At 34.0% G+C, this 25,936-nt stretch overlaps 2 protein-coding genes across 6 annotated transcripts; both read right to left on the bottom strand.

The window, feature by feature from the left end:
• Nucleotides 1–23: 23 nt before the first annotated feature.
• Nucleotides 24–18,759, bottom strand: PIG-G (phosphatidylinositol glycan anchor biosynthesis class G). 4 transcript variants are annotated; one of them, XM_085943821.1, is made up of 15 exons: nucleotides 18,640–18,759; nucleotides 18,442–18,558; nucleotides 16,673–16,837; nucleotides 15,924–16,110; nucleotides 14,891–14,956; nucleotides 13,863–14,072; nucleotides 11,525–11,722; nucleotides 11,073–11,200; nucleotides 8,478–8,577; nucleotides 7,843–7,969; nucleotides 7,203–7,399; nucleotides 5,813–6,509; nucleotides 4,693–5,384; nucleotides 3,128–3,300; nucleotides 24–865 (listed from the first exon to the last, which is right to left on the bottom strand). In XM_085943821.1, exons 3-15 carry the CDS (start codon nucleotides 16,819–16,821, stop codon nucleotides 580–582), a joined length of 3,210 nt encoding a protein of 1,069 aa, XP_085799947.1. In that variant the 5' UTR covers nucleotides 16,822–16,837; nucleotides 18,442–18,558; nucleotides 18,640–18,759; the 3' UTR covers nucleotides 24–579. The 4 variants fall into 4 exon arrangements, with proteins under 4 accessions (XP_085799947.1, XP_085799950.1, XP_085799948.1 ...); XM_085943824.1 differs by lacking the exon at nucleotides 14,891–14,956 and having other exon boundaries at nucleotides 445–865; nucleotides 18,640–18,752; XM_085943822.1 differs by lacking the exon at nucleotides 18,442–18,558 and having other exon boundaries at nucleotides 445–865; nucleotides 18,640–18,741.
• Nucleotides 18,760–18,796: 37 nt separating this feature from the next.
• l(2)efl (lethal (2) essential for life) lies at nucleotides 18,797–25,629 on the bottom strand. 2 transcript variants are annotated; one of them, XM_085943827.1, is made up of 4 exons: nucleotides 25,532–25,629; nucleotides 23,169–23,235; nucleotides 19,738–19,977; nucleotides 18,797–19,252 (listed from the first exon to the last, which is right to left on the bottom strand). In XM_085943827.1, exons 3-4 carry the CDS (start codon nucleotides 19,975–19,977, stop codon nucleotides 18,932–18,934), a joined length of 561 nt encoding a protein of 186 aa, XP_085799953.1. In that variant the 5' UTR covers nucleotides 23,169–23,235; nucleotides 25,532–25,629; the 3' UTR covers nucleotides 18,797–18,931. The 2 variants fall into 2 exon arrangements, with proteins under 2 accessions (XP_085799953.1, XP_085799952.1); XM_085943826.1 differs by lacking the exon at nucleotides 23,169–23,235.
• Between the last annotated feature and the right edge of the window lie 307 nt (nucleotides 25,630–25,936).

Below are 25,936 nucleotides of genomic sequence, written 5' to 3'. Positions count from 1 at the left end.
ATAATTGAAGAGACAATTTTTTTGTCTAGCAATTTTGATTTGATCAGTAAATTTAAATGTGATATAAAACAATGACATGCTAAAATTTGTCAAAATAATTCCGCATTTAAAAAACTAAAATACTGTCCTGGCCAAAGTTGCCTTAGTTTTATTCAACAGTAAAAAATAATATGTAATATTTTCCAGAGAGTGGAGGTTTTAGAAACAGACACTTAATTCAAAGTTATTCAGCCCACTTACTCCTTACTCTGGATTAAACACACATTGAAAAATACAGCATGTGACTTTGGTCAAATGTAGCCTTTTAAACTGCATTCATGACATCAGAAACAGGGTCTCTACTATTACTCCACCGAGTGGCATTTGAATACAGTATATATAAAAATATAAGTATTCACTAAAATGTATAAACTGTGCTTCATAACACAAATGGTAAACTCTGATTTGGAAATACTATTTTTATAATAGTTCTCCAGTACGCCGTCTCACGGATTACAACATAATCATTCATTACCATAATAACACAGACGAACGACAATTGGTTTGAACATCTTCAATAGTTCGGTATAATTAGGTGCCTTATAGGTCCTTGACCTCAATTTCCTCGTCTTGGCCATCTTTGGGGCTTGACAGTCTCCTTGCCAAATTGACCTGAAGACTCACCAGGCAACACATAAATACAATGATGATCACGCCTGCCAGCGAGAAAAACAGGCTGGTGAAGTCGTACAACAGTTTCGGAGATATAACGGTCCACACAAACAGATGGTACCTCAGAATCACAGCAATTATTAAATACAGGGCCAACTCCCATATTTTTACAACGGAATATGTAGCCAGGAATTCTTTGAGGCGTTGCTGGAATCTAAAAAAATGAAATGTTTTATTTATTTTGTTACAAACTTAACAGAGAAAGAGGCATAGCTAAACTGTTTTCAGATCATTGCGAGATGTACCTACGTATTTTTCTTCCAATAAGAAATGATAGGGACATCTATTGAAGTAAAAGTAGATGGAACACATGAGATTCATTTACTAAACTCCTATGCTTATATATTATTGTCTAAGAGCGGAATGCAGAAACATTTGTCATAACTAAAATTTCCTTAGCAGAAAACACTATGCAGAAACATTGTCCTTAGTTAAGATCATTTCTATTGAAAATAATACCATATTTGAAAATTCTCTTTCCTATAGTTTAGGTAAATTATTTTATAATTGTTAAACGATGACAAAAATATGACAACTGCATTTTATAAATGCAATAACTATAAATACATATTAATATTTAATTATAATACTTTTATGTTTCCGTTATAAGTCATTATATGTGATTCCACAGGCACCGCAAGATATTTTTTTAACATGGTAACACTAGCGTCAAGTGTCATTCTATCACCTGGCATCTTGTATTTCTGCGGGCTGGCGTATAAAAGTAAAATAATATTCTGCAAGTACATGCCAAACGAATTAACACTATCAATATCCATATTGAGATACATTGTTAAATGAATTTGAGTGTATGGACTGTTTTATAGACATGCGAATTTATTTTGACAACAGCTGTCAGTGGTAAATGGTAATACTGAAGGGCGCGTGTTCATAACAAAAGTAGTCTATGGTGAAGGATTCCTTAACTCTATACTCAGGGTTGTCTATAGTTAAGTCATGCTTTTCGGCGACTTATACTTAGGATCGAAATCTTAGATTGTGCATGCCGCTCTAAACCTAAATTTTAGAAGAAATCTTTTGCTACATATTTTTCTTGACTTGTTGGAAATGTGAACTCTGACATTCTTGGTACATAATATTGAATTATGTGTCCCTGATAACTGTCTCAGAAATCAAAAGCATCCATTGTTTCTTCTCCCAAGGTGCAGAACTGACCGACCATTGGTAATGCCAATTGAGAGGGCAATAACTGTGTTCATTCAAATCGCTTTGGATATTGATATATTCCACATGAATGTGCGTATAGGTGGACGTTGTATAATAAGTTTTTAAAATTGGGTCTACTTAGTCCACACGGTGTACTTCCGTTTTTATTTCATTTTGTGAATGCTTTAAATTTGTAATTATTTTGTCATGTTCACTACAAGAAAAATAAATTAATTTGAATTTAACACCCCATTTCACTTCCAAGAATCCCTGTCACTTGCCAACCTTTTGTGACTTAGAAGCCTCCGGATATTGAAAACTCATTCACTTGAAGAAAAGGCAGGCCACGTCAACACTTCCTCGAAGTACCCATAACACAGAGTCATAGTCTCAGAGCAACTATAGGCTGGGCTTTGATATCAGATGCTTACAGAGAATACTGCATGTGTGGCGGTATATTTTATCAGTTAACACCCATCATTTGTGATCATTTTTTTTTTTTTTTTTTATCATACGCTATAAGTCGTTTGAATAAACAATCTAAAGACATGTGAGACAATTTTATTATTACGTGCCTGTTACATAAGTCTAAAGAATCAAATAATCTAATCATGCAGACTGAATCTGTAGACTTAATTTAAAATCTCCTATTCGCATTGTGACTCATTTATCATTAACGAGTGAATAAGAAAGCAGGTTATGTAGACTCCCATTACATCAAATATGGTAGGTACGTACGCCTCAAGAATCACAAATTAGATATGTGGGTCACTGTGGATGAAGGGGTTGAGATTTGGTGGTTGCTCCGATGGATGGAGGAGCGAGTTTTATTTGCAGCGTAAACAGTCAGTACAAGGGTATGTTATAATACTTATGATACTGTTCCGAGGTCCGAATCTCGGTAGAATGAGATGTTGTGCAAAGCGATACAGGGACTGAGATACTAACAGACCGGATTCGAGTGACATGTCCAATGAATTCTGATACGCTATTTATTGCCGTACTCACAATCAAAATAATATCTTGAAAAGAATATTTAGGAAATAATTATTATAATAGAGTTTGCGTCATCGGATATAGTTGAGTGGAAAAATGGATATCACGGAAATAATAATTACAGTATGCTATTTACTGAGTTTGCCATAATTGGACACTACGAGAAATGGATATTTAATATCGCCGATCAATATGCTGACACGGAGTGAGTTGTTTATCCCCATAGATACATTATGCAGTAATTGTGACTTACGTGTCCCACTGTGCGCTTTGTTTGACGCAATCTGCGAACATAAAGAAGAAGGCCAGTAAAGGTCCGGTGTATGTGTGGATTCCCAGCTGAAGTGCCACAACCGAAGGAATGTAAGTCTCCAGTCCTACATAGCCGGCGCTCAGATCGGCCGAAGCTATGCTGTTGGAGTTGCCCTAAAACATAATTAAGCCATTTTAATGAACTTCATAAGAAATAAAAAAACCTGTTTTATTTATTCAAAAAACTCTATAAACACTGTGAAAGCTTTCCTCCTCCAAATATCTGTATTATTTAGTAATTTGTTCAAAACTGATGACACAATATTGTACCAATTATTTTTAAAAACAGTTCAAACCGATACATAGATAAGAAGATCCAAAATTGATCAAAATGCCATAAACAAAGTAGAAAGCTGAAATTTGGCAATTGGAGAGTTTCTCTTGTACACCAAGTCGGCTAGTGTTGCATGATTTCCGGAACGGGCGGGCTACACAAGAGCCTCTCCAGCTTCCTGATTTTGATAACTTTAAAAAATCATAACTAATAATTAACGCAAAGTTAAAAAAAAATATTTAGCTTCATTGCCTTATATAAAAAGTTGCTGATATTATTTTGTGTTTTAGAAAACTTTGTCTATAAAATTTATACAAAAAAATATTACAATGGAATTGAAAGCTTTTTTAATAAACTAATTAAAGTATATGGATGATTGGATAGAAGAGAGGATAGGGGTTGCTGCCAAAAGTTGGTATGTTGATAATTTAATAATTCGAAATTTTCGTGACAAAAAAGTCCCTTGAACATTATTTTCATATAAAACCATACCTTTAATTCAAAATGATTTCAGATATAAAAATATTCAATAAATCGTAATAAAGTACACTATTTCATGAGCCAGTCATTGAAAATTGTGACAAACTTTTAGTAAAACATCATAAATTACTTATTTTAAGAAGGTAATACAAATAATCCCAACATTTTATGACCCATTAACACACACGGAACCGGAAATTTGGTAAGCACATCTATGATCGTAAACAATATTGATGAAAATCAAAAAAAAAAAAAATTTAATTTTAATATTTTTCCCCTATACATTTCATAATTCGTAATTCGAATTTTTTTTCAATTTTCGGTCCCGTGGAATTCGTATTAACGAGGTTTTACTACATATATTACATGCACATAAAACACAAAGAAATTAGTATCATGCCTGCTCTTATAGGGTATGATAAACTTTGAAATTGCAATTACTCCATAACATGATTTTGAGACTTACCAACTTTTGGCAGTAACCCCTATCCTCTCTTCTACCCTAATTCTCCCTGATAGTATATAAAAATAAAAATAAAGATGTCATTTTATTTTTAAAAAATTGTATTGTGATATTTTTCATAATATAAAAGTTGTTTTTATCAGTTATTATTTTTTAATGTTTGTGTATCCAACCCATTCTGCAAACCATGTATTCTTTATCCACAAGTGTGGCACACTTCAATTTTTTACTTAGTTTTTTGGACCAAAATTTTTCCTTTACCGACATAATTTACAAAAATACATTTTACCTGATAAAAGAAAAACACAGCTCCAATCCAAAAATGAAATAGCGCTTTACAGAACAGATTCTTTTTCATCACTTCATTCTTGACAGTTCTACCTTTGGTGCCGAACCTGTAGTCCAAGATCTCATTGATCGCCTTGCTCGTCCAGCAAAGACTCGGGACAAGTATCAGATTATGAGGTCGGAGGTACAGACAGCACACCAGGATGACTATATTCACAAAAACTCCAGTTCTCGATGACATAACTTTCATCTTCAAACAGTCGCCGGCAAATTGGGGTTTGCCTGACATCCCGAATAATTGTGATGATGGATGCATTCCGATCTGAATCTTAACCGCACTTTCCGTGTGTCTACTTTTCGATTGATTTAGCGGATCGTAAATTCGTTTACCGACGTCTTCTATGGTACTTTTGCTTCTGCTTTTACCCGATTTCGAAGGGTTGTTGCATATTGTTATCGTCGTGGTGAAGAATTCAAGTAAAATCATGGCGATTATCATAAGCCAGAACAGATGGACGATTGTGATTTCGTTGAGGTCAGGGTATCCGAACAGAGGCAGGTGAACAGCCTGTATCGTAGCGCGGTAAACGAATATACATATTATGGAACTGAACATTAAAATAGATTGTATTACAAAGTGTTTGCTGGTGTTTTGAATGTTTGTAAGGCAGATGTAAAAGGTGCATGCCAAAGCTGAAAAAACACAAAATTCATTATATTCACTAGAAATACAAATTTGAATTACTATTAATAAATCTTCATTAATATCTTTTAATCAACTTCAATCCAAATTGATTACAAATTGAGCTGGGAATCGAACCCACATTCTTTTGAATGTGTACATACATTATATTAACACTATGATACTTAAATTCAATAAATGACACAAACTGGTAGGTGTATACCATCACCTTCTCATGAACTCATGAAAAATGGGACTGAGGTTTAATGAATCTCCCGGTTTTAACAGTGTAAATAATAAACAAATGACAACATGACGTAACATCATATCAAACACAATTGGTGTAATTTTGTAGGTACTTTGAGTCATAGTATTTTGTTTCTTGTTTCATTGTCAAACTGCTGCTATATGAATAAAAAAACTGAATTTCACAACTTACCAATCCCAGTAACGAGCGAAAGAACATCTTTATTCTCATCTTCGTTCAACCAATCACCGGTATCTGGTAAGAACGCCCATTTATCTCCGGTCTGATTCAAAGTCCTTAGTAATCTATGAAGTATCATCAGCAAGATCCACTGAGGCAGCAGCCATTTTCCTGTAACACGCATCTGCGTCTCCAAGTCTCCTTTATCCTGAATCTCTGTTGAATTTTCCTGTTTCATCCGGATATACTCAACAAGAACACTGGCAGTGTACACAAAGACAAAGAACGCTTCCGTAATCCAAAGATAATACCACGTCATATGCTCTTCTTCAATGAAACTCGTTCCGGCACACATGAAACTGTGTATTAATGTCCCAACAATCAGACATATCTCGATTAGATTGAAACCGCACGAGAATGACGGAAAAGGCACGTTGCGCACGTGGAGTAAAATGACACAGTTGCAAATTACTATTACGCATGAGGCGGTGAAAAATGACACGCCTAAAGGTGTCGCGGAGCACAGGAAACTGTTTGGATGCAGCATGCCGCATAATACCTCGTAAGGGATCCGCCAGATGATCGAAATTATCACCATCATTGCGAGACGAGTTAATAATTGAGCTATGCAGAATGGGTTTGGATTTTTCTTCTGAGGTTGGTATTCTTGGTATGTTGCCGAAAGAGTTAAAATCTGTGTCACAATCGTCTGAAATTGATAAGAAAATTATTTATTCATTGCATAGGCTTTTTTTGTAACCATGTCCGATCATAATATGGGCCTCCAGAGTGGAGATTTGTATTAGGGGCCGTCCACATATGATGTCCCACTATTTTGGCTATTTTTTGACCCCCCCTCCCCATCGTCACATTTTGTCACATAACCTTTTACCCCCCTGTATATATTATATCACATTTTTGTCACCCTCTCACTAAACGTTAAAAAAAAGAAAAAATGATTTTTTTTAAATATTTATCCTTAAATCCACCAATATTGTTTTCGGATCCCTTTATATTTTTTGTTTACTTTGTGACATCATGACAGATTTTTGCTTTTACGAGAAATGCTCAACCCATTAGGTCCATACTCTGACTCCAAACACAAATTGAAAAACGATATATGTGTATTTCCCCGACTCAGAATTTGATCCTGGGACCCATGAAATTATAAGCCGATGCGTAAGCCGTAAGCCAACATTTATGTGGATTTTAAAACTCAAACTGAATGTTTGCAACTCCTATGTCGTGACGGAAAGTCAGTGTTGACCTATCTTCTTTCCTAAACACTTAACAGTGTGAAGAAAGCAACGAAGGAGGTCATGACTCAAGGCAAGTTTTAGTGGCATCAAAAAAAAATTTACTCCTCTTATGTTGATTAGCAAATAATTATTATATGTCTTACCAAAACAATCAATATTATTCCGAGAATGATTGCGAACATGTCAAAATCAACCACAATCTTGCTGAGGAATTCCGACATATTATCCATAGAGCTCTGGTATAGCTTTAGGGCCATTTTACCGGATGCCAAATTCTTCCTTTCATCCGACAGCCAGTCAGAGTGATATTTTACCGCCGACAGATATTGTTTGTAGGATGCTAAAAATAAATAATAAATAATATGTATACATACAACGGATGAAGTATTCCTAGCATATTTATTTATTATGAAAATGGCAACACATTCATGTCCATTGTTATTATTTACAAATCTCTCCATAGATCAATCCACGAAATCTATAAGGTTTGTAAATGCATGTAAATTATTCATTCTTTTTAGTAGGTATTTGTATAGATAATCGATACTCATTAAAATTTTGATTGGTTCGATATTATTCATTTGATTTCTGTTTACAAAATGTCAAATTATTTGACATCAGCTATCCTTTTTGCTTCAATTTTTTACTAGAGGCTTCCTATTTACCAGTTGAATAATGCATAAATCCATTTATTTAAATAAGTATACCAATTTATTAGGCCCCTAGCCGATAAAAAAATTAATCAACATTTGAGTATGATGCAATGAAGATTAGTTCTCTCACCTCTATTATGTGCTTGCTCTTCGCCCAGTGTTTTAACCAATGCGTCAGAATTCATTTTAGTATTGTAATACAGAGCATACAATGCCCGCTGAGAAATCAAATTGCCATCTTTTCCGGCACCCAAAATCTATAAAAAATAAAAATTCTGAGTATAATTATTACTCTTATGGATGTATATTATGCTTGTGTAGGTATCAAGTCAAATTGTTATCAATAATGAAGAATGAATATTCATAACCAGAGAACTAAATAATGGAAACTGAAATACCTAACGGATAAGGAGAAGCAGGCAACCAATCACGAGTAAGGAAGAATACGGGATAAATTGAAACACATGTCAAGAATACTTCATACGTTGAATATTAACAACTGCTCTCAGTTTATGCATTGACGCTCATTTAATATTGGTGAATGACAGACACTATTGCACGTCTATAATGCGTGGTTCATTTTCGTAGGACACCCACACCTGCGTCAAAATTTTCTGTATTCGTATATAGCCTATCGGAATTCTATTTATTAATCTCTTCTGTGTTTATAACCCCTATAAATAGCAGGAGAATACTCAGCTTGGCTCGGTGGATAACCATCAATAACATTTATTATATTTCACATTAGAAACATTTATCGCTTACCTGGGGTAATATTTGGCCAGTGCTACCTGTGGGTAAAGGTACACCTAGTAAATAGCTTATCGTAACGGCGATGTCAATTTGTTTTACATCTAACGAATTCCTGGAACAGTATAATAATATTCAGTAAGTACACATTATTACAAATAAATCAAAAAGAACTGTCTTTTGATAATTTTTGATGTTTTCAGTTTAGTATCGAATACTTTGTGTGTACATTCAGGCATAATGTAATAATACGAGGGTGGGTCAATAAGTCCTTAGAAAAACCGACAGGTGGCGCGACTAGTACTGTAAGCGGTTTGTTTTCATGCAGCGGCACTACCGATTCAGTATGCTGCGAAGTTTCAATCAGATTGGTAGGGTTGTTGTGTGTTTCTCGTACATTTAAAAAAAAAAATTGCTTGTGGAAAATGGAAAAATGGAAAATGGAGAAAATTGAGTTTAGAGCTGTTATTAAACATTTTAATATAAAAGGGTTAACAGCAAAGGAAATAAAAAATGAGTTGGATTTAGTTCACGGCATATCTGCTCCTTCACTTGCAACTATTTATAACTGGTTAAATGAATTTAAACGTGGTCGTACATCAACAAAGGATGAACCACGCTCAGGACGTCCTGTAGAGGTGACTACACCAGAAATGATCAATAAAATCCACGATATGGTGTTAAGTGACCGAAGGTTAAAGTTGAGTGAGATAATTGAGGTTACAGGGATCTCAAAAGGTAGCGTCATTTCTATTTTACATGACAAATTGGGCATGGAAAAAATTTCTGCAAGATGGGTGCCGCGTTTGCTCACAGTCGACAATAAACGCAATAGGGTGGTGGCCTCTAAAGCCCTGTTGTCGCTCATGCAACGCAATCCGGATGAATTTTTTCGTCGCTTTGTGACTGTAGATGAAACATGGATACACCACTATACTCCCGAGACGAAAGAATAGTCAAAGCAGTGGATTGCGAAAGGCGAACCATGTCCAAAGAAGGCGAAAACCGTAAAATCAGCTGGTAAGGTTATGGCTACTGTATTTTGGGATGCACGTGGAATTATTTTCGTTGACTATTTGGAAAAAGGAAAAACAATAACAGGGGATTATTATGCATCTTTATTGGACCAGCTAAAAAACAAAATTGAAGAAAAACGGCCTCATTTAAACAGGAAAAAAATCCTCTTTCATCAGGACAATGCCCGTGTTCACACATGTTTACGATCAATGGCTAAAATTGAAGAATTGAAGTTCGAATTGGTCGACCACCCACCGTATTCGCCAGATTTAGCCCCCAGTGACTTTTTCCTTTTCCCAAACTTAAAAAAATGGCTAAGTGGACAACGTTTTTTTTTCAAATGAAGAAGTCATCGATCGGACAAATGCTTATTTTGAGGACCTTTCGAAAACTTATTTTTTTGACGGTTTAAAAAAAATTGAGAAACGTCTAACCAAGTGTATTGAGCTCCAAGGAGATTATGTTGAGAAATAAAAAAAAAATACAAAAATAAAAACTGTTTTAATGCTTTTTTCTAAGGAATTATTGACCCACCCTCGTATATTGCATATGATTTACTTGGTTGTTTGATATTGGCAGAGTTCTTTCGCGAATACCATCTGTAAGGGATCGTGGCATTACGTTTGACAGTAAGCTGTCATTTAGTGGTCATATAGCTATCATTTGTAAAAAGGCACTATAAATGTTGAGCACCGTCTAATGTACTTACCGGGTCTTTTCGGATGTTACTGTATTTAAAATCTTTTATAATTCCTAAGTTAGAAGCCGGCTTGAGAGTGGGTCAATTGTTTGGGCCCCACATCAGTTAAAATACGACCTTATGGTGGAATGAGTTCAAAAGAAATTTTTGAGACTCCGTTACTTGAGGTTATATTATGGATACTATCTGTGGCTTTATCCAACTGGCTTTCTCTTAGGTATGCTTACATACTGTAATTTAAACACCAGAAGATACCTATTTTTGGACTATTCATAACGTCTTCAGACAAATAATGTAATAATGTTTATTCATGATAAAGAATGACAATGTGAGAGACTAGAGTGTGGTAGATCACACCTTACTTGAAGTTGGACACGTCTGGCATATCGACTGCTTATTCCGTAAACCAGCTAATTGCACTTTTGACCAAAAATGAGATTTTGATGGCATTTTGTTATAAAGCATGTTTTATATACTCACACAAAATTTCAAACTCCTAAACCTATAAATAAATGCGTTATCGTTCTTCACACAAAACAGCCAACCGCAGGTGTCAAGGTTCAATATCGTAAATTTAACAACTCCGCTCTTTATATAATTTTTATTTATATAAATAAAAGGGAAGCTAAAATAGTGTATTAATTTCATAGTGCAGCTTATTTGTAAAAAAAAAACAATTGTTCCAAGTGTATTTTTGGAATTGTTAAATTCCACTCGAAAGTTAAATTATTAAGTTTTCTCTCCTTCCTGAACAATTTGCCCAAATGGAGTTAGCCGGTTTGCAGATTAAGCTGTCGATATGTAAAGTAATGAAATTTAAATTCTCTGGGACCAGCCAATGTTAAGCTGAAAGAAATCACTTTGTGAGTACCGACCCAGGAGTAGGTACTTACATGTTAGCACAGCCTTTCTTCTGCGTGATGATGAGAGGAACCATGACTTCGCTGTATGAAGCTCCTCCGTGACTTCCTGAATCTTTCATTCCATGGTCTCCGCATATCAGTAGAACAGTCTCGTCTTCCTGTAATAAATTTATAATAAACGAGTTTAATCTAACGGTTTTGGACTATAACTAGAGAGAATAATGATTTTTTTCTAATACAGGGGGTCCTGGCTTGGCTGATGTATGCTGTATGCTAAGTAAATGTAGAAAGAGTCTAAACTTGCATAATCTTTTTTCCAGTCTATGTATAGGATTTCATAAAAAGTATTTGTGTGAGATGAAGAAGATCAGAATAAGACTGGAGAATAAAAAGTCTTCAAAGCCCCACACGGTTCCTGTGTGCTACATTTATAGAAGTGACGTGCACGAAGAAGAATTATTTAAACTGTACCCATAACTTACCCATTTTTCAGCTGCTTTTGTTATCATCTGCACAATTCCATCCATCTCTCTCATCTTGGGTTCGACTTTTGGGCTGGCAGGACCTTCGAGGTGACCGATATGGTCCAAGCCGAGGTAATGGAGTACCATCAGGTCCCAGTCTGGATGCCCAGACGACGGCAGTTCTTTCGGTAGATGCCGTGTGACATTATGATCAACCTAATAAAAAAAAATTAAATCCATAATGATTACACCAAAAGCATTGAAAATTTCTATTCCATAAATCATTTATTAGATATTATTGTATTAGGCTTGAAGTGAACCTGCCCCTAAATAGGTTGAAAAGTAAAAATTTTGGATATGTTAGGGTTAAGCTTAAACAATCCGTAAACTTAGAGGAAAGATAGTCGTGTCATTATGATGACATATCTTTTCTCATCATAAGAATGAACATTTGAATCATGAGCACGTAGAAGGGCATATATATAATATATATATATGATTTATTATATTTACGAGTAAATCGCAAAAAACTCTCCTTGATTTTGTTACACTATTTTGTTCTTGAAAAAAAGTAATATCATTTTGTCAATATACGAAAGTAAATAATTAAACAAGTATCACAATACAATATATTTCCTTTTATGAGAAAAATTCATTTTTACATGAATGTACGTTAAACGCCCTTCTGTGTACATAAGATTCATTTGTCATTTACATAAAATATTTCTATATCTTACAATATTATTATTTTAAGCCTCAATGTCATTTAGAATAACACCATATTTCTGTTTCATAAGATATCTGGTCAACATATGCATTAACCATTTAATTTATCAAACACTAAACATTATATTCTACGATGTTTTATAACAATATCTTCTCATTCAATGAATGCTAAAATAATTATAGAAAAAATATATATACTAGCATATAATTTTTCATCGCCGATCTTTCATTGATTAGAAATACTAATTTCGAGGCAGACATGTACGAGGGTGGGTCAATAATTCCTTAGAAAAAAGCATTAAAACAGGTTTTATTTTTGTATTTTTTTTTTATTTCTCAACATAATTTCCTTGGAGCTCAATACACTTGGTTAGACGTTTCTCAATTTTTTTTAAACCGTCAGAAAAATAAGTTTTCGGAAGGTCCTCAAAATAAGCATTTGTCCGATCGATGACTTCTTCATTTGAAAAAAAACGTTGTCCACTTAGCCATTTTTTTAAGTTTGGGAAAAGGAAAAAGTCACTGGGGGCTAAATCTGGCGAATCCGGTGGGTGGTCGACCAATTCGAACTTCAATTCTTCAATTTTAGCCATTGATCGTAAACATGTGTGAACACGGGCATTGTCCTGATGAAAGAGGATTTTTTTCCTGTTTAAATGAGGCCGTTTTTCTTCAATTTTGTTTTTTAGCTGGTCCAATAAAGATGCATAATAATCACTTGTTATTGTTTTTCCTTTTTCCAAATAGTCAACGAAAATAATTTCACGTGCATCCCAAAATACAGTAGCCATAACCTTACCAGCTGATTTTACGGTTTTCGCCTTCTTTGGACATGGTTTGCCTTCGCAATCCACTGCTTTGACTGTTCTTTCGTCTCGGGAGTATAGTGGTGTATCCATGTTTCATCTACAGTCACAAAGCGACGAAAAAATTCATCCGGATTGCGTTGCATGAGCGACAACAGGGCTTTAGAGGCCACCACCCTACTGCGTTTATTGTCTACTGTGAGCAAACGCGGCACCCATCTTGCAGAAATATTTTTCATGCCCAATTTGTCATGTAAAATAGAAATGACGCTACCTTTTGAGATCCCTGTAACCTCAATTATCTCACTCAACTTTGATTTTCGGTCACTTAACACCATATCGTGGATTTTATTGATCATTTCTGGTGTAGTCACCTCTACAAGACGTCCTGAGCGTGGTTCATCCTTTGTTGATGTACGACCACGTTTAAATTCACTTAACCAGTTATAAATAGTTGCAAGTGAAGGAGCAGATATGCCGTGAACTAAATCCAACTCATTTTTTATTTCCTTTGCTGTTAACCCTTTTATATTAAAATGTTTAATAACAACTCTAAACTCAATTTTCTCCATTTTCCATTTTTCCATTTTCCACAAGCAATTTTTTTTTTAAATGTACGAGAAACACACAACAACCCGACCAATCTGATTGAAACTTCGCAGCATACTGAATCGGTAGTGCCGCTGCATGAAAACAAACCGCTTGCAGTACTAGTCGCGCCACCTGTCGGCTTTTCTAAGGACTTATTGACCCACGTTCAAGTTCAATTATAATTCAAGTTCAATTATAAAATAATATTATATGATATTGCTTAATTGACATACCTCTGTGTAATCGGAGACGAAAAACGAAGTAGTCCCATCACTTCGATTGAAGACATCAGGAAAGAGTCGGAGCCACGTGTCGTCCCCATAGAAGACCATGGTCTTCCGGTTCAGTTTTGCCTGATTGAGGAAGCTGTCATCAGAAATAGCTGAGGTGCCGAAATTCAATACCACGTCAATGAAATTTGACACACTGCCGGTTGTCATTGCCTAAAAATATTAATTTGATACAATATATTAATAAAATGTGAAAATATTTATTTCAGAAATATACAAAGTTCCCAACTTCATAATATTATAAATAAAAATATTTTCTACATTATGACTAGCTCGTATTAGGATAGTCAAGACATATTAAGCCACCTGCATACATAACGCCACAACCTACTAATTTCGCTCCTTTAATTAGGACTTTTTGATAATTAGAAATAAATAATTTTGTAGCCGTATGAGTGATTTATACTGAAGTAGAAAACATAACAAACAGAACATTATATGTGGCAGGTTATATTTGGTCGAACACAAATGTTCAATGACATTTATGTATCTTGACAAAATAAGTTTATTTTATGCTAGTTGCTTAAATTAAATGGGCAGTTTTTAAACATTTTTCTCTCTTATAATCTTCCTGGACTTGCTATTGAGATATATTGAAAAGTGAATTAGGAAATATCCATATTTCAAAAGCGTTTGACAAAGTGAAATGAAGTAGACATAGCTTCTTGTACAACCAACAGAATAAAAATATTGTTTATTACAATATAAAATGGACACATTATGTTTAATTTTCTACAAAATATTAATAAAACAATAATACTATTACAAAGAGTCTTGCTACATGTTTCACTAAGATATCACGGACATCTTAAAATAAACCATATATGTGCCATTTCGATTAGTTTATTGGTTTGCAAGGACTGTGGACTTAATTGGTAAGGTGTACTAACGATTTTCATGCGGGAACAAAACAATATAATAGTACTACATTTTATGGTAAGTATTGTAATTAAAATAAAATGGACACTTGCAAAAATATCTCGCCATAAGTTTAATGTCCTTCTCCACTGCGCTTTGTCCCGCTTCCAATATGTGGACTGCATAATAAAACAAAACAAAATTAGTTATTTTAATTAAATAATTAAAGAAACTCTTTTCCGTATTTACAAAACAGGATTTTAAAATTGGATTAAAAAATAAGACTATTGAAAATCTTATAGATCGAATATAACTTTAAGATGGAAACATTACTTTGTTATAATGGACCAAATTCACATAATAATTAATCACACGTCCAAACAACAAAAAATAACAGGAAATGTTTTCAATTCTATGAGAGATAATTTATATTTTCGGTGAGATTTTTTGTGACCCACCAAATTGGAAAGACTAGTGTAATGCTCTAATTTCACGAACAGACTTGCAAACTGACGCTGATCCTCAACCATAAATGAAATCGCTCGCAATGATTCAGGTACCAATTTGATTGTCTCAACACTTTTTTGATTAGTTGTTATTACAGTATTATTAGAGCTACCAAAAAATATCTATTGGTTAGCTTGGTGATAAACAGTCTTCCCACATATTTGCTAAATAACAAATGTCATCGCACACTATTAGAGATTGTATATGGATAAGTAACAGGTAGTTACAGACATGTTTTTATTTCATATTATATCTTCTGTTAATATAATGAATAAAGTCAGGTGAATATCATTCTAAAGCATTGATAGGGCGTGCTATGTGCGGCCAGAGGCAAAATCTAACATCCTCAAGATAATCATTGGCCGCAGTCGGTAAGTTGGATCCAGCGACACAATTTAATGTGACATTTCTCGATTGGGTCAGGCGGTCAGCGGTAGCCGTCGAGTCCGCGAGTCTGCTTGTATAAATTGGGCATTAGTAAAAGACCCATAAAAGCATTTTAATGGACGATTTACATTTTTTTCACATTAATTAAATTAAACTTTCATGCAAACTAGGCTACAAATATTGCATGCTATCTAAAATTTAAATCTTTATGATTTTCATGAGATATTTCGACATCTACTTTAATCGAGTTACCTTAATCCTCGGCATGGTGACTGTCGGAGTCTCAGCTTTGGCTTTGTAGAGACACGCTGTCTGATTCTTAATGAGCTCCGAAGTGTACGGCATGTAATTAGGAGCCACGAAATCATAACGTAGTGCGTCAATAACCATCAAAACGACACGTGTCTTGTTCCCGATGTACAGACCCTTTGCGTTTAGTCTGTAGGATTGTGAGAATGTAAAAAAAACCATATCATTTTTGTTATTATATTTAGGGAGTCACATTTTGTTCATGACTTAATGACGGTCAGGCCGTAAAGTGGTTGAAAAACAATGTCTCAAAATGTCCTTAAATATTACAAATATTGAATACGCATTTCATTTACCTGACAAACTTTAATGCATACAGGTGTAACTATTGAAAATAACATATTCTTTAACACATGTTTAAGTTTATCCCATATTTCTCCACACTCGAGAATTAAACCTTGTTACTAACACACCCAGAAGGTAACACACTTCCTATTATTTGTGTTCCCTGGAGTTTATATTAATAGACTTTGACTACCGAAGAATGGTTTTGTTTCAAAAAATGTGTTTAATTTGATCTTTGACAAACTATCCTCGTACTTACCCAATAAATCAGGCTGGAAATTATTTTTCTACCATTATATAAGGAGATAATGTATGTCAACATTTCTACTACAAGACAGAGAGACCATATGAACATCAAAATCAGTTTGATTTTTTAAAAAATTTCACAACTAATTTAGCTCACTTACTTTTTTCCATTTATATCCGATGGTAGATCCTTCCATCCGGCTTCTGACCCACCGTGATATTTTAGAGGAAAATATCCTTCAAGGAAGAAGATGAATCCGCCAAAAGCGAAAAACATCAGGTACACCGAAACCCACTGATGCGAAATCATTGTTGATTTTCAGGACCTACAGAAGTGAACAATAAACAATTAAATTGTATATAAGAATGATCTGTTTTAATCGACTTTAAATATTTGCCTATTTGTAAATCTGCACACATGCAGGGCCATGCCAAGGATAATTGTCACCCAAATGACAACCCAGAATTCCCCCCTCCGCCCCGCCCCCCCCAGATATAACTTTTTTTCTTATAAGAATTAAAGAAATAGAAAAAATTTAAAAAAAAAATCAATAGTTGTATTAGAACATAAAATTATCCCATATTTTCTTTATACTTTATTCATATTAAAAATAAATTAATTCTGAATTACAAAGTTGTGGCCATATTATTATAATGAAAAGCATTTTGAAATCATCAATACATATGCATCGATGGAATTAGCCAAATAGGTAAGGACATTTTTATTAATGATTAATAACATATAGGAGACATGCGTTTGCCAACTGATGACACAAACTCATGAGAAAAATGACCTTGTAGTAACATTTTATAGCTTCACGAATCAGTTCATTTCCTGGCGCCCTTTGCAATACAAAGATTTTTTGGTACTGTTCGGTTATACAGAATACAGCGGAAAACACATTTTGAAAATAGCCGATAAACTAGATTATTTGTTAGGTTAACCTAACCAAACCTAACCCAACCTAACCTAACCTAAACTAACCCAAACTAACAAATAATCCAGTTTATCGGCTATTTTCAAAATGCGTTTTCCGCTGTATTCCGTATAACCAAACAGTACCAATTTTTGTTTCTGAAATGTTTTATCCGTTAGGTATACCTACCATGATACTGATCTCTATTGAGACTTTGAGAGAATGAATTGCGTTACTTTTCTATATAATTGTGAAATGCATTTAAAACTATATTCTGTGTTAATTTTTCAATTTGCCGCCTTATTGGTAAATGCCGCTATATTTTATTGGCTTCTGAATCATGCCACCCAGGTGCTGTGCACCCCCAACACCCCCGTGCTATGCGCCCATGCCATATTTTCTCGGAAAATATAAATGACATTATTATGACAATATTTATCACACATGATATTATTTTCCGTTGCCGATTTCTCAATGAAACGGAAATTCGGTTTTCGTCTATTTAGTCGAAGCCAGCGGCAAACAAATTTTGAGAATAGCCAATATACTGGATTATTTGTTAGGTCATTATTCTTGAATTCATGAACTTTGCCTAAATCGGCTATGGAAATTGCCACTGTTCCTGCCTGGCTTCTAGTAAACAGACTTGTACCAAAAATTCCTCCGGCTACTTTCTTGAAAACACATTTTATTTAACATAGACATCAACATAACTAAATAGTTATGGTTACAATCTCTTCACTTTTAACAATGACAGTCAATTAATTTTTTAGAGGTTATCTCCTGATACAATAATAATATAGTAATTGCGGCGAGAACATTTGTAAGAAAAGTACATCTAATTGACAACACTCTAAAATAAAGGACTCTCTTCTATAATAAGATTTATGGTAACCACATTTATAACCAACGTGATGTTTTAATTTTATAAGCTGGAGGCAACTATGACCACTGAATCACATTAATAGAATAGTAAGTTATATGTAATAACCATCGATTTATAATTCACTTACTTTATAAACTAACTACCTACTCTGCATTCCTCCGGACGGCTGTCCAATGTTGAAGCAATAGCCGGGCCTGGCCGGGCCCATACACGAGCACTTCTACGTCAGATTAGATAAGGTTATCTAGAAATGTTTTCAAACTGGATAATAAACAATACACGTCAATAAGAGTAGATGTATGTGGCTGCAAAACAATTTGATTACCTTGTGGTATCTAATAAATAAAAAACATGCTTCACTGCTTCAAGCTCGGTTTATTAAAAATGTGCAATACAATCTTAAATCTGACAGTTAAACAATAAACACGCCGCCATTGTGAAAGATAAGCAAGTTGCATGTTGCCATAGTAATAATATTATATGCGTTTCGTATTTTTGTATTTTTCAGTTTTCGAACACATTTTTTATAAATTAATAAATTAGGTACATTTTTATAAATTTATTTTATTAGTACAAAAAAATCTTAAATTAAATATTTTATTTATTTATAATTAATCTTAAGTAGTCTCTACTTTGACTTGGGTTTCTGTTGGTGGTCTAGTTGGTCCTGTTTGTTGTATGTGAACGACTCTTTCAGCATTGGGGGCTGGTAGAGATTTCTTCGGTGACGTAATTGTCAATACTCCGTCAGAGGAGAGGCTTGAGATTACGTCAGCTACTTCATGGCCTTGGGGGAGGACATAGCGTCTGGTAAAGTGGCGGGAAACATAACCGTGCTCGTCTTGTTTTTCTTCGTGCTTTCCTTCTACAATGACGCAGTTGTTGACAGTTTTGACGGTTATTTCATTTGGGGCGAACTGTTGAATGTCGAGGATAACCTGAAATCCAAAAATAATATATTATTTGGATTCAATTCTATATTTTTAGAAAATCAAAAGGTAAACTATGCGGCATAAAAATATTTATTTACACGGCTCCAAAATTATTTATTTCTATGTCTAATAGCAGTATTTTAATTGTTTCATTAAAAGTATGGGTAAATGAAACAAGAGAATTTGACAGAACGATAAAAAATAAATTTACATTATTACAATAAAATATTGGAAGTTGCCACAAAATATTTTTAAAATGAAAATGGACAAACGGCTAAAATATTCATTGTTCGATGATTATTTAATTATTTAAATGCCTTACGGTACTAAATTTTATTTCTATCAATCATTTGAAATTCTAATTTCCTTTTACATCAGCTGTCAATAAGATTGGTAGATATACAGACAAAAAATATCACCTTCTTGTAATTATAATTATACACTAAGTTAATCAATAAATATAACAAAACATTTAATGTTTAGGTATCTACCTCGAATTTTTCTTGGTTCATGTTGATTGTGGACGCTGATTCTTGTCTGCTAAGGTTATGGTTTCTCCACGGTCTGAAGTATGAGTTTCTGAAGGCATTGTTGCTGTTGAAGGAGTTGAATGATGACAGCAAATCATCACGTCTGACGCCCAAACCAAAATGTTGGTCCATCAAACGGGAAGGACGCTCCCGTTCGAAATCTTCCCACCAGTCACGGAACATCAGGGGAACAACAGACATCTGTGAAAAGAAAAACATAATATATAATAATGTCTTTCGATTTAACTACCTAGTTATTAATAGATAATATAATTAATAAATACTTATACTTCTAAGTAAATAGGTAGGTAAGTACCTACGTCATATAAAATATTTGATATAGACCAAATATACACCTAGTTTTTTTTAAATTCAGGTCCCTGTGAAATAATTATTATTATGCCGGATAAGGCTGCAGACACACGGCATTGCAGTGGACGTGCGTAGACGTGCGTCGACGCAGGGTTTTATTAATTGATTCCAATTGCATCCTATTATGATAATCGGATGTAATTGGAATAATATATCTTCGTTGACGCAGATCGCACGTAGACTGCAATGCTGTGTGTCTGCTCCCTAAGACCCCAACTGAAATTCAAATCATTTAAAAATTATCGAATTATCTTGTGGAATCGGTGAAAACTAACTACAGTAAAACCTTTATTTGGTGTGAGAAGACAAGAAAAAATAATAAAAATACCTTCTTAATTTTTGTAGTTTTATTTAGGTAAGTACTTAAATTATTTTTCATTATTCAAGATAAGTACGGTTTGACCCCAGTAATTTACGAATTTATCTGAACTAGAAGTTCACTACGCCACTGGTTTCTATTTTATCGTTTCGTTCATACTTTTTTTCATTTTAAAAATTGTCATCAATTTTTGTATCACAGCGTGGTTTGTTTATTTTGATTTTCAGAGAAAAAAAATCTTGTTTATTTCGAAACTCTATGAATAATGATAACTTATTTTTATCTGAATCATAATATTATGCATAACTCGAACGATGTAATGGAGTTATTTTAGAGACTCGTTTTGGCTGCGAGCCAAGCGTATTACGAATTCTTGCTCGAATATTCATAAGAACTACAGGTGCCATAAATAAGAATCCCGTTAGAATATACAAGAAAGGAAATTTTAGTGCTTCGCATCGTTTGACGCGGCATATTGTTGTATGATTCTAGCATGTCTGGCCTGAATCCAACAAACCATATTATTTAATGTCAAATTCGAATTTATCGAAAGGATTGGCTAGCTGCTAGACAGAAAAATATTATCATGTCTTCTCAAATTACCCCACACGGACTGCATTTAAGTTGCCACAATCAAACAGACATCTGTATATTGCAGAGGGGGGCAAACTGCGGCCCGCCGGGTATTTGTTTGTACTTATTAATTGTACTTCTGATTACGAATAATTTTTTTTATAAATTTTAAAAAAATATTCACAATAGATTAAAATTTGAAGAATTTGTTGTTTCGTAAATGTATTATTTCAGTACGTCTTTCTTGCGTCTCGTCTCATACTATGTAACCACTATTTTCTACGTTGAACATCGATTGGGAATGAATGGAAAGAAATTTCGGATTGTAATCTTGCTCTGGATGTAGATATTGTATGTAGATCAATAGATATTGATAGCGTACCTACAGAGCTACAACTTGAGATTATTGATCTGCAGTGTGACACTGATTTAAGAGAATTGCATCGTCTTGAAGAAATCTCCAAATTTTACATTGCCCTTAATTCAGACAAATTCGACCAACTTAAAGATTATGCAAGAAAAATGTTCGTTATTTTTGGATCAACCTATATATGTGAACAAACATTTTCGATCATGAACCTCAATAAAAATTCTTAACGATCAAATATCTCCGATGCCCATTTAGAAGCAGTTTTGAGAATATCGACTACAAAATTAACAGCTGAATTTAAAAAAATGTACAGTTTCATTATTCTTATTAATTTTTTTGTAATGTTTATTTTTCGTGATAATAAATAGTGTATATCTAAAAATGGTATTTTACTTGCGGCCCGCCGCTCATTTTGAATTCTTGAATTTGGCCCTCCATCTAAAAAGTTTGCCCCTCCCTGGTATATTGTGTAGTCACATATTATTATAATAAATTGTATGGCAACTGCAGACTGCATTTGGAGTACCTGCCATTTGAAGTATTTGACCGCAAATAATTTTATCATTGTCCACGTGGGGCAAATCGTAAGTGAATCGGATATCAACACTTAATCGTTTTGCACTCATTGCAATGGTATGCATACATTTACTTTACATCAATAGTGATATGGTGACAGGGGTTGGTACTTGGTATGGTTTGGGCTGTGGTTCATTACCACCCTTGTCATTCTTAACTCTTGCGGCCCTTGTAGTCTTGCATTGATTTCTTATCGGGAAACATCAGGGTCTATTCCTGATAAAATCACAATACGTCATTTTCAGAAAGCCTGGTTGTTTCACTACACTACTATTCAACAGGTTGATTGACTTATTGACTACCTTCCCCCCATTAAATATTCATTAATTATTATACGATGGCCCACAATAGCCGCGCGGCTTAAGCGTTGGCCTATACCGTCGTGGGTCCCAGGTTCGAATCCTGGGTCTGGCAAGTACATATTATATTGTTTTTCAATTTGTGTTTGTGTTAGAGTATGGACATACTAGGTTGAGCAAGTGGTTGACATCAATTTCTCGTAAAAACAAAATCTGTTAATGCGATGAAATTATGATCTTATTAGGATCGGTCATGCTCAAAAATATATATATATATATATTATGTATAGCTTGGGCATCTTGGGATATAATTATACGGATGTGAATGCTTTAAAAGGGTGATCAAAAATAATTAAGTTTATAAGTAGGTGCATGGCAACGCGAGGTGAACGAGAAGAGTGGACACTGCAAGAAGAGACCTTCTTCCAGCTGTGGGCCGATAATGGATTTCGTCTACATTAAAGAAATCCTAAAATTAAGGAAGATGCAGCTAATTGAATATATTTCAAGTCACAATAATAATATCTAACTGACATACCTACTTAGATAGACAAATGGCCAATTACTTATAGTACCTACCTAGATGTCACATTGAACATAGTGGAAAGTTAATTGAATTGAAAGTAGAAATGCTATTTAATTTATTAATACAAGGAATAAACGAATAGAGGGTCAGTGGAAGTACCTACGTAGTAGCGAATAAATAGGGACCGATAAAAGTGGAAGGAAATAGACAAGACCTTCATTCAGCAATGTATTAACACGGCTGATGATGAAAAAATAAATTAAAAGAACCACTGCCTTGCCGAAGTGAGTGGTGGGGTTGGTGATGATAATGATAATGATAATATTGAAAATGATTTATTAGTCCAAATGTACATACCAACTTTTTACAAATATGTGGGCGATATGGCCTGTCTCTGTCAATCCACTGCTGTATGAAGGCCTCCCTAAAAGCATGCGAGAGGCGTATACAAATTAGTTATTAATCACATACCATCTCAGTAAGTAGAGTTAGGCAGATTCTTTTTTTATTATTAAATCAGGTCAAGGGTAGATTTAGATTCGAAGGGCCCTGAACTAATACAAATTGGGGGGCCAGAATAAAATTTGTGATCACAACATCATTTAGTATTTTAATAAAATATTATTTCTAATTGTGAATTTCTAGAAGTGAGCTGAATCGATTTTGGACAATTTTAATTGTGGACTTTTTAATTTGATGTCATATTTTTTACCACGTTTTTCTAAGCTCGTATTCTTGTTTGTACGGTGGTTGTTTATCCAGTACAAATCTTGCAATCGATTTTTAACTAACTTCCGGACTAGCCAGACATTTGAAACTTTTAGAATAAATATATCAGAACACGATGCCAATGCATTCTTTCAATACTTTTAGCCATCTTTAAGTAGAATTGAATTCATTTTCAGTTAATTCTGTTTTGTATGAAAACTTATTTCGGAAGAAATCCGTAATCCAATCCACTATTATTGATTGCTAAGGAGGTGGTCCTAGCAACTAAATTATTAATATATACGTGCGTTACTATGGAAATCAAAATGACATTTCAGTATTCTATATTTGTTTGTTTGTTGCAAAATAGCAAAAAAAATGATTTGTTGACAATTGCCTTATTTGTCCTAAATTATTAATACATATAATTGTCAAGTTTATATGATTCAACAGAAAATTTAAAAACGTGGTATATAAAAAGTTCTTTTTATCTTGTAATCATTCAATTTATTATTCATGCCCCTGGGTCCTTGTCAATTTGGGGGGCTTAGACTGTAAACCCTTTAGTCATAGGTATAGTAAATCCTGACCTGACCACTTTTCATTCAAGGCATGATTTTCCATGGAATCGCATTTCAAGCCATCCACGACATGTCTCAAGAGTCGAGAGTGCGCAAAAAGAAAGGCTGTTAAAATAAGCAAAGAAAAAATGATTATTTTTTTAATTTTACCAATAAATTGCTTTCATTGGTTAAATGTGTGTTAACACGGAAAAGGTTTGCCCATTATAATTATTGTTAGTGACGTACCTGGGAAAATTGCAGCCCTTAAGCTGACATAAAATGCCATAGGTACATTTCCTTTATAGTCTCTTTATAGTTCCTATATTATATTATTTCTTATCTTAAAAGAATAACTACAATTAAATCTTTAAAATCCTTCAGGCAGCAATCAAAAATATAATTTTCACGAAAACTACTCAAAGTTGTATCTAGGTATTATTAGCATTTATTTTTTCATCCCTTAAAATGTGCCGCCCCTAAACTTTGCATGACGTGCCCTAACCCCACGTGATATCTCTGTATAATACATTGTGACTTATAAACAAACACTCAAAACAAAATTTCTGATGCTGTGGACCACAATTAAAATGTAAAATTTGACACTAATAAGGAAGTCGGATAATGAGTAATGACTAAATAATGACTATTAATTAATCCCAAAGATTTTGACTATAGGTATCTACATACAAAAAGGCTTACGCTTTATCTCTGCTATGACATTTTAAATTATTTAGCACACCTGTGAACCATGATTATATTGGTAAACACCACAAATAATAACATCGCTCAGTTACTATTCCGATTTTTTTATTCAAATATAAAATGTTATTGGGACGTTTCCCTCAGGACGACATGTCCCTCTGAGGCGGACGAAATCGGTCCTAATTTATTGATTAAAAGTGGAATAAGTACTACAAAAAAATGCGTTTTATTAAATTAAAACAACAATACAATGCAGTTCCACCATGAATTGACAGTTAACAAAATAAAAGAAATTAAAAAATATGTAATTAAAGATTTTTAGTGTGGGTATTTATCGATTTAAAATAGCCGAAAATAAATTATAAAATAGGAAAGTAGGTGGTACTTGATTACGAATTTTCAGACAATTTGTTACTAAAAATGAAAGGGGGTGGTATTCAAAGTCTGCATAAGGGCGCCACTTTGTCTGAGGACGTCACTGATCACTGATGCAATTGAATTTATATAGCTCAGATAGATTATTAATTTGTATTATATTGTTATTATCACGTTAAATAATGCAAGAATTTTTCGCATGGCCATTATTAAGGGAATCATTCAAGTTATGAAAATGTTTATCTTTAGGTTATAAGAATTTATTCAAATTGTTATTATTTATTAGATAAAAGTAGGTAGGTAATCAATTTAATCACTTTGCAACACTGATGAAAAACATAATAATGTAATAAATAAATATTGTAAACTCACCTTAATATAATATTCGTTGAACACAAACAACAAAAATAAAAACTGTTAAAAAGAGCGGGAAGCGTTAGTGCTTGTATTGGAAAAGCGCGGTTGTCTATGACAGCTGATCCAGAATGGCGTCCTCTTTTATAAGATGGCGACGCCCACGCGAGACGCTTCTAGCAGCCGGTGATACACTCAACGCTTTTAGCGGAGGAAACTTTACTGGATATGATCACGGCTGTGAGAATTAAATGTGTTATGTAGAAATATCTGAATCTTCAATAAACATTTATAAAAGTGCAGGCGCGCACACAGGAAAATGGTTTGGGGGGTCCATTTCGAAAAAATATCCTTAATAATTTACTATTAATTTTTAAGGCGGCGATAGCGTGCCACTGTTTTCCATATTTACACCCCCTACTA

Source organism: Rhyacophila brunnea, unplaced genomic scaffold (assembly GCF_057557595.1).
Source record: "Rhyacophila brunnea isolate RB1 unplaced genomic scaffold, BYU_Rbru_1.0 scaffold_16, whole genome shotgun sequence".
Classification (NCBI taxonomy): Eukaryota; Metazoa; Arthropoda; class Insecta; order Trichoptera; family Rhyacophilidae; genus Rhyacophila; species Rhyacophila brunnea.
The sequence above is the reverse complement of the archived record's forward strand: the minus strand, read 5'-3'. Positions and strand labels throughout refer to the sequence as shown.